The 12,040-nt window shown below is 38.4% G+C and overlaps 1 protein-coding gene and 1 non-coding gene across 4 annotated transcripts in view; one reads left to right on the top strand and one right to left on the bottom strand.

The window, feature by feature from the left end:
- The window catches only part of LOC124552516, a 41,508-nt gene that overhangs the window by 8,377 nt on the left and 21,091 nt on the right, over window positions 1-12,040 (top strand). For all 3 annotated transcript variants that reach the window (XR_006967925.1, XM_047126809.1, XM_047126810.1), the window contains 3 exons: window positions 1,049-1,219; window positions 2,709-2,850; window positions 6,601-6,782. Coding sequence is in view for 2 of the 3 variants with exons in the window: in XM_047126809.1 (XP_046982765.1) it covers window positions 1,049-1,219; window positions 2,709-2,850; window positions 6,601-6,782 (495 nt within the window). In the remaining variant the exon portion in view is untranslated. The remainder of the gene's footprint in view (window positions 1-1,048; window positions 1,220-2,708; window positions 2,851-6,600; window positions 6,783-12,040) is intronic.
- Window positions 4,002-4,076, bottom strand: Trnas-cga. Its single transcript has one exon. It is a non-coding gene; the product is annotated as a tRNA-Ser (tRNA).

Here is a 12,040-nt window from a genome sequence, read left to right on the forward strand (position 1 = left end):
ATGCACTTTAGCAATATTCATAGACCCGGACATTATAAATCCATTCAGGGATATTGACATTATTCACTTGAAATCTATATAGTAAAGATATACTGTCACAGCAAAACATATTACATAGTGTCAGAGCAACAGTTTGTTCTTCTGTATAGAGAATAGATTTAAAGTGGCTGCACCTTTACTTTGGATAGTGTTACTGCATAATACTGTTGTAGTAGTACTATTTGTCACATGTTCAGAATTAGAATTTTACTATCTCATTACTTATAAGCACAAATCATTGATTTGTTGTCTAGGAGACTCACCAGTGTATATATTATAATCGAGACACATACAGTGTGTCTGAACTTAAAATCAACCTTTATTTACAACTATCAGTACAAATTTATTAAATTAGAAAGAAAATTTCATGACTTAATATTTTTGCTCAAATATGGCATGTAATTTTCCTTTTGGAAAACATTGTACATTGTTCCATCTTAGAAAGTTTTTCGCTTTTAATTTGTTATAAATTCTCATAGACTTATATTGAGGAATCCAGGAGCAGAGTTTTAATCTACGAGATGGTCACATGGAATCGTCTTCATTTCCAGTGTCATACACATGTTGAAAATGGTTCCTATAAATAATCCTGGCTTATTATGTATAAAGATATACATTTCACAAGTATGAATACACAGAATAGTTAAAATATTTCAATCGTTAAATAGTGGTAGACTTGAATCCTTAACATAATACGCATTTCTGATAATAACTTCTAACAATCTCAGTATTGTATGTGAGTAGTGTTAGTGTATGGATTGAAATGTCTGCATGTACACACAAACTTTTGTCACACACTTCTGAACCTTGAAACATGTTGTAGGGCCCATTGATAATGCCTCACTGACTATTTTATATAAGGTTAAACAAAGATAAGGATCTTCCAGAAATGTGTCAGTCAGTCTATCGAATTGAAATCCAGCACACATTGAATTTGCTAGTTATATTTCTATATGAAACTTCATGTGAGTTACAGGTAATCAAAATATTTTCTTTTCCTATTATCAAGGTGTGTGAAGGCTGCATACCTGTTTGTGATCTTAATGAACATTGAAGCATTACCAGCATGTGGTGCAGCAGCCTTTGTTCTGTTTGACCGGCCTGTGTGGAGAGGTGCATTTCGTATAGCAGGAGTCGGGGTGATATCCCGTATACTATTTGCAGCTCACGCCTTTGTATGGTGAGTATAATCCCCAAGGAATCAAAGAAAGAAAATACAAATGTGGGTGAGCTGGTATGAACAGTGTTGGGAATGCATTATGGTAGCCAAGGTAGATATAAAATCAACACCCAGCACAGCAGTACAAGTTCAGTGAGATTATTCAAACAGTTAAGGGATACAAAAATTTAATTGTGATGGGTGACAGTAGTTTAGTAATAGGAGAAGAAAGGCAAGGGAAAATAGGTGATCATTTACTGGGGGAAAGGATTGAAATATGGAGCTGCCTGGTAGAATTTTGCACAGAGCATTTTTTAATCATCACTAACACATGGTTTAAAAATCGTGAATGAAGTTAGGACACTGGAAGATTTCAGATTAAGACATTTCAAAGGGCAGATGTGGACTCTGACTAATTTATTGGTTAAGAACTTCAGATTAAGGCTGAAGATGTTACGAAAAAGTAAACATTTAAGGAGATGAGACTAGGAGGGAGAGAAAAAAATGTTGTTTGGAGTTTGAGGAATTATTCACAGACATAAAATTAAAAATGGGAAAGAAATACAATGGAAGACAAATGGTTAACTTAGAGAAGTGAAACAGTGAAGGCAGCAATGGATCAAACAGGTAAAAAGACAAAACCTAGCAGAATTCCTAGGGTAACACAGGAGATATTGAATTTAATTGATGAAAGGAGAAAATATAAATATGCAGCAAATGAAAGCAAGCAAAATAGAATATAAACGTTGACAAAGGAGGGAATTGAAAATGACTTGGCAAGAATTGCTGGAAGACAAATTCAAGGCTGTAGAAACGTGCATGACTAAGGCGAATATAGATGCCACCCTTAAGAAAATGAGAGATCTTTGGAGATAGGAGGAAGAGCTCAGATTGCAAGCCAGTACAAAGCAGTATGTACTTGAGACATACATTTTTAAATTGTAAGCCCATTTTTGGTTTTTATTTAGCCTTAATTTGTTTTAGGCATTATGAATTCATGGAAGTTAAATGATAGGTCGTTGAAATCTGTACGTCCCATTGGTCCCAAAGTGAAACCACAACTTCAGTATAATTGTTTACTTTTTGCCAGTTTGTTTTTGCATTTGTCGCATAACAGATGATACAGGTAATTTTGTGAAAAAAATTAATTCTTTTATATTTTGTTGGGACTCAAATGTTTAAATGGGTCCTTAAATTGCCTTATTTGCAGTGCTGTCATCTTCCAGTGATGCAGGTACAACCTGGTCATCTAGTAACATTCTAGTTTGCTCTCAAATAATTCTTGAAACTTTTCATGGGATATGTGTACAACCTGTTTGGTGGCAAAATACAGTATTTAATACAACATTGTGTACTTGTGTGTCATTAACTCCATAGTTTTGTGGAATGTATTTTCATTAAGAAGTGATAAACATAGTTAATCACAAAGAGCAACCACAATATGAGTCACTTTGCTTAAAGAAATGAGCAGTGTCTGAGAGCTGATTTTGCTTCTCATTTTCTTTTCCAGGGCGACAAACATGTTCTTCCTGCTGCCTACCTTGTTGCTTTATCCAGCTGTCACAACAGAGGTGAGGCAGCCGGATGTTCTTCCTCTTATTGCACTCAATGCAGTCCTGTGGACGTTCTACTGTCTTAATTTTGTGACATCAGTAAGTATGTTGATGCTCTGAATCAAAGTGCCATGTGATTTACTACCTTGTTTGTGCCACTTAATCATGTTTTTATTCTGCTGTTTGAATCCAACATTTCCGTATCACCATCGTGGTGGTAGTGGTGGTGGTGATCATCATCATCATTATTTTTCCACTCCAACAGATTGAGTGTGTCAGTAAATGAGCCTCCTCCAACTTTTCTAATCCTTCCACAGCTGTTGCTTGAGTGTTTGACGGAAGTTGGCACCTCGAATATTGAAACACTTCTTCACCCAGATGTCTCGAGTTATTCTTCTCGTTCCATTCTGTGTGACAAATCAGTCAAAGTAAGCTCGTGTGAAACTGTTCTGGGTTTGTTCTTATTTTGCTCTATTTCTACCTGGTCTTCTGTATGAAAATGTGCAGCACAAGATCAAACTGGATATCCATTCTTCTCCCCTTGTGGCGTCATTAGGCTTATTACAGCAAAGAGTGACTGATTAACTTGCTGTTTAGTCTCTCTCAATCCCATTAATCAACCTACCATATCTGTTTTCTCATCTCCAGTACGTACATTGACTGCTGGAGAGTGCCTGTACAACATAACCGAGTGTTGCAGTTTTGTTGGTTTTAATATCTATTTTCATGAATTCTTCATGTTGGTCAGTTATTCTCTTCACACATCCATTTCTGGCTTGCCCAAATGTAGAGAGGTATTAGCTGTACTCAGTTTTATACAGATTTTCTCACTTACAATTTTGTAAGCAGATACTTTGCTGTATCTGGCTGTATGCAGCCAGACTGCCAGTCCACTGAGTGAAAAAGAAACAAAGTTTTTGAGCTGCAGCTCATAGTTACCTTTGTGGCACCATATTGTTAAATATTACCTGAAAGCCTACACATAATATTACCAGACAAGTTCAGTTCCATTCCCTTACATTAAAATCTGATTCTCACTCAACTACTTTAGAATAATGCTAACCAGTGTTGCATTTTAGTTGCACTCTCGGCATTAATACAGTTATCACAGTTTATGAATTGCCTTTCTCTTGTTGAGTGAGATTCAGTTTATTAAGTTTCACATAAGCTATTCAAAAATGGAAGAAAAAACATACTTCAGTCCTTTGGAAGCTCTTACTGATTTGAAACTTCCTGGCAGATTAAAACTGTGCGCCCGACCGAGACTCGAACTCGGGACCTTTGCCTTTCGCGGGCAAGTGCTCTACCAACTGAGCTACCGAAGCACGACTCACGCCCGGTACTCACAGCTTTACTTCTGCCAGTATCCCGTCTCCTACTTTCCAAACTTTACAGAAGCTCTCCTGCGAACCTGCAGAACTAGCACTCCTGAAAGAAAGGATATTGCGGAGACATGGCTTAGCCACAGCCTGGGAGATGTTTCCAGAATGAGATTTTCACTCTGCGGCGGAGTGTGCGCTGATATGAAACTTCCTGGCAGATTAAAACTGTGTGCCCGACCGAGACTCCAACTCGGGACCTTTGCATTTAGCGATTTAGCGGGCAAGTGCTCCACTATCTGAGCTATCAGGCTGTGGCTAAGCCATGTCTCCGCAATATCCTTTCTTTCAGGAGTGCCAGTTCTGCAAGGTTCGCAGGAGAGCTTCTGTAAAGTTTGGAAGGTAGGAGATGGGATACTGGCAGAAGTAAAGCTGTGAGACCAGGCGTGAGTCGTGCTTTGGTAGCTCAGATGGTAGAGCACTTGCCCGCGAAAAGCAAAGGTCCCGAGTTCGAGTCTCGGTCGGGCACACAGTTTTAATCTGCCAGGAAGTTTCATATCAGCGCACACTCCGCTGCTGAGTGAAAATCTCATTCTCTTACTGATCTGCCGGCCGCGGTGGTCTAGCGGTTCTAGGCGCTCAGTCCAGAACCGCGCGACTGCTACTGTCGCAGGTTCGAATCCTGCCTCGGGCATGGATGTATGTGATGTCCTTAGGTTAGTTAGGTTTAACTAGTTCTAAGTTCTAGGGGACTAATGACCTCAGAAGTTGAGTCCCATAGTGCTCAGAGCCGTTTTCTTACTGATCTGATTGGCAGTGTTAAAATTTAAGGTATAAAAACTTCAAACAAGTTATCTCCTTAGGAGAGCTCTCTCATTAACCCCAGCAGAAACAATTGTAGTTTGTCTTTATCTCCAATACACTACTTCCTGACATCATCATCCTCTACTTGTCATTTCTGAAAACATGATTTTATGAAAAACTAAGACGACAGCCAAGAAGCAGGGATGTGGTTCATAAAGAGACCACCCGACAGTTGAATTTTTGTAGTTTTTTTTTATGTTTTTGGTATAAGAAGTTCATCACTCAAATATCAGTCGCCGAAGGAGTTCAATGTGACTCTCAAAAATACTCAAGAAAATTGACTTTTAAGTTTTCCGAGGAATTCAAATTTACTTAACATGGAGTTGATTTTCATGAAGGGTTGCGTGGCTCATGTGGTATTGTTAGAGAACTGTAATTGGGTACTCATTGGAGTAGTGGTTCAGATGTCACTATGATCTTTTTTCCTTAATTCAAATACTTTCATTATTTAAATATAAATTACATCAAATATATGCTGATTAAGACGTATTTACTCTCCATTTTTAAGAAAAATGGAAGTCTTCTTCATTACGATTTCATATTGCATACAAAATTTCAGTTTTCACTGCAAACATAAATTCTTAATTATCAACATTTTATAAAACATTGTTAATAAATTTGTAATGTCTATTATTGAAACTATCTTTATTAAAAATGTTTTATAAAACATTGATAATTCAGAATATATATTTGAAGTAGATTTGATATCTAATTAGAAGCAAGGTGATGTGCATTTTTCATAAAAAATGATGATTGGATATCTATTTGATGAATTTTACATTTAAATGAAATAGGTAATTATATTCAACGATAAAAATAAAATGGGAAAAGGCTATAGAGTGATTTGTTCCAGCGATCCATTGTTCATGCAATTACTTACCTCAGACACTACTGAGCAATCCACTTGCCCCATCAAAAAAATCATCTAAGCTCTAGTGAATTATAGTTCCTCGGAAATCTTCAAAGTCATTTTTCTTGAGAATTTTTTCGAGTTGCATCGAAATGCTTTGGTTAACTGACATTTGAGTTCTGATTTTGATATATGGTACATATATAAAAAAAAATTACAAAAATCCAGTTGCTGGGTGGTTTCCTTGTTAGTTTCAATAGTGCTATCATATTATGGTCAACACAATCAAATCATATACTTGTTAGGTTTAGCCAGTGTGCACTGTACAAAGCTTTTGTAAATTAACCTGTTTTATTAAAAAAGCTTTGCACAATGCGTAGTGCACTATAACTGTGATGACAGTGGTTCATTCTAGCAAGCCAGTGTTATGATTACACAAACTAGAATATGAAATCTGCCACAAATAAATAGTCATATTGCAGCTTCTTAGCGGTAATAGCTTCTGTTTTTCAAGTAACTGAAGGTTTTTCAAGTAACCTGTACAAAATATAACTTGTCTTCGCTTAAAACTTCCTCGTTGATAGGCCGTGGTCGATCTATAAAACCCTCCCCTGACGTTTCATCTCACTGTGGGAGACATCTTCCGAGGTAAAGCGGCTTTAGCTCAGAGGATGTCTCCCGCAGTTGGAGAAGAAATGTTGGGGGAGAGTTTTATGCATTAACCGCGGTTTACCAGCCCAGAAGTTTCAAGTGAAGACAGTACCAGCCGTGAAAGCCTACATTGTATAATATAATTCGTATTTTGACATTTTGCAGCCGATGTGCCGTCTCATTTACCTGTACCTGCAAAGCCCGACACCAGGTGTGAAACACAGATCATTGTTGGACGCAGCATTATTTCCTCCTGAGACTGACGTGATTAAAGAGTTGCAGAGGATACGAGAGGAGGTACGAGCAACTCGGAACCGTAGAGCGAAAGAAGCTGCAGCTGGCAGAAGGTGAATAAAATGTTAATGCAGGGGATATCTGAGTGTATTTGACTACAGTTGTAATGTCGTTGTTTCTGAGTTTAATGCCACTCCTGTTGTGTGAGTCAGATTTCTCATCTCTAATGACAAATGGAATTCTGATGCTGGGAAGATTGGTCCAATGAATTTCTTCTTATCAGGTTACCCTTCATTCAGAGGCTGTTGCACGCAGTGACTGTTATTTTGATTTGTAAATAATAGATTTCAGCTATCAGTCGTCCTTTGGAATATTTATTGGCAGATGCCTGTTTGTGTGGCTTTTTTACACAATTCATGAACTGTGTACAAAGCCAGACAAACAGGCATTACATGCATTGACCAAAAAAGGATAGTGCATTGAGAACGGCTAGTTGCTAGTCGAAATCTAGATCTGCCAATAAATATTCCAAAGGACGACTGATAACTGAAATCTATTATTTGCAAATTTCTTTTTTAGTTGTGTAATTTTCTCCTTTTCCACTCATACTAACCTATTTTGTCATCCACCTTCCATCATGAGTGTCTCACTCTGTTTATCTCAGTAATTATATTCAGTCTTTGTTGTAACTTACCTACTAACAGATCTCTGTAACATTTTAGACTATAATAATTTTTTTAAAGACAGTTTTCTTGGCATGATTGATTAATGGTGAGCTTCCAGTTGTTCTGCCAAGTTGGTGTTTCCATTTCGTGAACAATATTTTGACAACTGGCCCCTTCGCACTAGCTGCAGTTCTTACTTCCCCTTGGCAATAGACAGTGTTGTCGTAGTAGCAGGAATTCACTTACTTATTTGAATATTCCTCCTTCAGTTGCTGTTTAGAGCAATATTGGATGTGTCAGTACACATTTACAATTAGAGTTACAGTTTGAGCACACACTTTATTTTACAGTAGGTTTACATATACATATATTTATAATAATGAAAAACAGCAGTGGAAATTTGTGAGTAGAATAGCTTGTAAAATTGGGGAAAGGCAGACACTCACATGTAGTGGACTGATGGGTGGTGTATAGACAGACACAACAGAAACAGATATTCATACTAGCTTTATAGCACTTGCTCTTTCTCTAACAAAAGTACATACATTCACACACGCAACCAGACACACACCCAAATACACACTCCTGGGGCTATGGCAAGACAGACTATTGAGTACTTTTATTCAGAGGAGTTGCCTGCACAGATGGATGTGGGGCGGTGGTGTACGGAAGGACATGCCAGGCAAGGTGTGTGTAGTGGTATAGTGTGGCAGGTCTTTTGACAGATAATTCAGCTGCTGCACAACAATATGAAAGGGGTTTAGAGGGTAAGGCATGTAAGGGAGACAGAGGGGAGGAAAGGAGAGGAAGGTGAAAAGGGAGACAGGGAGGGAAGGGAGAAAGGGTGACTGGTGGGAAAGGGAGATGGGAAATAAGGTGAGGCACTGGGAAACAGTTTAGCAGACATTTAGGTCAGGGGGATTGCAGGATTACTGAAGAGAAAATTCTCACCTGCATAGTTCCATCCAAATGGCTTGTGTAGCGAAACAGCTGTTGATGTCATATGTGTTGTGATGTGCTACATGTTCAGCTAGTGGACGGTCAAATTTGCAGTTTGCCACAGTTTAGCAGTGGTCATTCATGCAGCTATACAGTTAGTTACTTGTCGGGCCCATATAGAATCCTGTACAGTAATTGCAACATAGCTAATTCATAACATGGCTGCTTTCACGCACGGTCCTGCCTTACGTTTGGCAGGAGATAGTGGGTTGGTGAAGGAACAGGTCTTGCATCTGAGTCGACCACATGGGCGTGACCTGTGGGGTGCTAGCAATGGTTGGGTTAGCCAGTTCAAAAGTTGTCGTAATTGGCATAGCATCACAGAAAGCAGAGAGGTGGCAAGAGCTGATAGAGAGACTGTGTTGCTCTATACAGAGAAACTCGAGTCAGTGATAGGAGAAGGTGGCTGTACCAACCAAATCATATTTGGTGTAGATGAAACTGATCTGTTCTGGAAAAAAACGCCTAGTAGAACCTATATTGCATGTGGATTGAAAACCTTTCCAGGTTTTGAAGGTGCCAAAAATCAATTAACAGTGATGGTTGGTGAGAATATAGCTGGTGATAGTAAATTAAAACCTCTCTTAGTTTATTGTTCAGAAAATTCAGGAGCTTTAAAAAATATATATGACCTGGGTTGCCCATGATTCAGGGGCCAGATGCTAAAGCTTGGGTGGCAGCTTCTGTTTTTGAGGACTGGTTTTATCAGTACTTCATACCTGAAGTCAAATGTTATTGCCAATTAAAACAAATCCTATTTAAAGTGGTGCTTTAAATCGTCGTCTTACTCTTGTATTGACTTGCATGTGAAAGTTGTATTTTTGCCACTGAATACAACCACCTTGCTTCAACCAATAGACCCTTGATTTGTTGAAACTTCAGAAGTTTACTACATAAGACAATCTTTTGCACATCCACGTAAAGCTATTAGATGAAACAATGAGATCTCTGTGAAAGACTTTTGGAAGCAGTTCAATGTTTCAGATACCCATCAGAATTAATGGTCAACCGTGGAATGAATTTCTCCCCACTGAAAACCAGGGGGAATCAGCACTAGAGTCTGATCAAATTGGTAACATGATTGAATAAGTGGTTGATCTTGCCAGAAAATTAAATTTGGAGGTGGATGGTGGTGATATTCAAGAACTGCTGGATGTATACAATTGAGAGCGGACAATTAGTGAGTTTATACAAATGAGTGAGCAAGAGCAAAACATAGAACAGCCTGATTCTTTAGATCCAATTCAGTCACAAGATAAAATGTCAGTTGCAGACTTCAGAGGAGGCCTCTGTTCATTTGAACAATCATTATAAATTTTAGAAAAAAATGGGCTCCAACAAAATGAGCATTTCTGCTACAAAACAGGGAATAACAATTTTTTTAGCTGGCTACAAGGAAATTTTGCAAGAAATAAAATTTGACTTGTCACATGACGTTGGGTATTGTGAAACCTTCTACATCACAGTAACTTTGGTTTACGTTGTTGCAGTGTACTGTAATATAATTTCTTGTATTGTTGAACATGTTACTGAATAGTTTTCTTTTACTACATTGTTTTCTTTAGTCTCTAGTCTCAATTGAACATAATTAGTATGTATAAAATTTCCAACACTGGACCCGGACTTAACAGAAATTCCACTTACACGGTTGTCACTCAGTCCCAACCATCTGCTCCTAAACCAATGGACCAATTTCAACCAATCTCATTACTCATATACCTTACCATCAGGTGACAAATGCTATGGGGATAATAAATACATCTGTATCAAAGGTGTGGGAGTGATACAAAATTGTTAAGGCTTTCGTGGCCACTTGTTGACAAACTGCCTATTGGCTTCTGTCTCAGGTTCTTCAGCCGACGTTCATCTAATGATTTTTCTGACGTTTCGCCAGCACGAGTGGCTGGCATTGCCAAAGCTTCACCCTCCATTGCCGGTGATGAACTGGAGGCAATGGAGGGTGAAGCTTTGACAATGCCAGCCACTTGTGCTGGCAAAACGTCAGAAAAATCATTAGATGAACGTCGGCCGAAGAACCCGAGACAGAAGCCAATAGGCAGTTTGTCGTGTGGGAGTGAGTTTGAAAAAGCATAGCCTGTAATGTGTGAGTTCCCAGACTTTACACATAAACATTAAGCACAAGGCCAGATGCTGCTTGGTACTGTCATGGACACACAGCTATAAATAAATACCTGGGCGATGCTGGGTCTCTCCACTAGTTTATAGGTGAAGGAAGATATTTTTTTCTTTGGAAAATACCATAGTAATCAAGTAAATATTAAGCTACTAATAGCAGATGGGCAGCAGCTGTGAAATAAAATGGGGAGACAGCAGTTTTATTCCAAAGCAACAGCTTTCTTTTTAATTTACTCTGTTAAATTTAAGTGGCATGAGTGTGAATAGCATTAAACAATATGCTGATAGGTTATTGTTAACACAGTACACACAATCACTTTCTTTGATTAGCTTGTCTTTTGTTAATGTAAAACTGACATTCAAAAATGATTTACAGTTACGTTGCTTTACAAATTGTGCCCGAACTATGGACACATCCTCTCATAGGACAATGAACTGAGTCTAGTACTCTACACAGACACTACATTGTAGTTGTGAAAAGTGTGTGTATTGAAATGACAGCATTTGTTTGTTGTTAAATGGAGAAAGCTATGAACAAGATGAAAGGTGATTCTCATGAACAGAGACAGACTGCATGGTTTTTGTGGAAGGACGGAGTCAAAACAACAGATACTTGTAAACAGTTTAACTTTGGTGTGTGATTGAGAAGCCCCTGTACAGACGAGTGCTTACAGCTGGATCACTGGGTTGTGTAGTGGAAGGAAATATGCACCGAAGAATGTGAGTACTGTTTGATGTTAGCAATGTGAAATCCGAGCAACATTGAGATTATGTCTCAGTTGATTATGGCTGATAGGTGAATAACAATTAGTGAAGTTCGGTGGCAGGAGGAACAAGACTTCTGGTCAGGTGACTACAGGGTTATAAACACAAAGTCAAATAGGGGTAATGGAGGAGTAGGTTTAATAATGAATAGGAAAATAGGAACGCGGGTAAGCTACTACAAACAGCTTAGTGAACGCATTATTGTGGCCAAGATAGATACGAAGCCCACACCTACTACAGTAGTACAAGTTTATATGCCAACTAGCTCTGCAGATGACGAAGAAATTGAAGAAATGTATGATGAAATAAAAGAAATTATTCAGATAGTGAAGGGAGACAAAAAATTTAATAGTCATGGGTGACTGGAATTCGAGTGTAGGAAAAGGGAGAGAAGGAAACGTAGTAGGTGAATATGGATTGGGGCTAAGAAATGAGAGGAAGCCGGCTGGTACAACTTGGCACAGAGCACAACTTAATCATAGCTAACAATTGGTTTAAGAATCATGATAGAAGGTTGTATACATGGAAGAATCCTGGAGATACTAAAAGGTATCAGATAGATTATATAATGGTAAGACAGAGATTTAGGAACCAGGTTTTAAATTGTAAGACATTTCCAGGGGCAGATGCGGACTCTGACCACAATCTATTGGTTATGACCTGTAGATTAAAACTGAAGAAACTGCAAAAAGGTGGGAATTTAAGGAGATGGGACCTGGATAAACTGAAAGAACCAGAGGTTGTACAGAGTTTCAGGGAGAGCATAAGGGAACAATTTACAGGAATGGGGGAAAGAAATACAGTAG

The sequence above is a fragment of the Schistocerca americana genome, chromosome 10 (assembly GCF_021461395.2).
Source record: "Schistocerca americana isolate TAMUIC-IGC-003095 chromosome 10, iqSchAmer2.1, whole genome shotgun sequence".
NCBI lineage: Eukaryota > Metazoa > Arthropoda > Insecta > Orthoptera > Acrididae > Schistocerca > Schistocerca americana.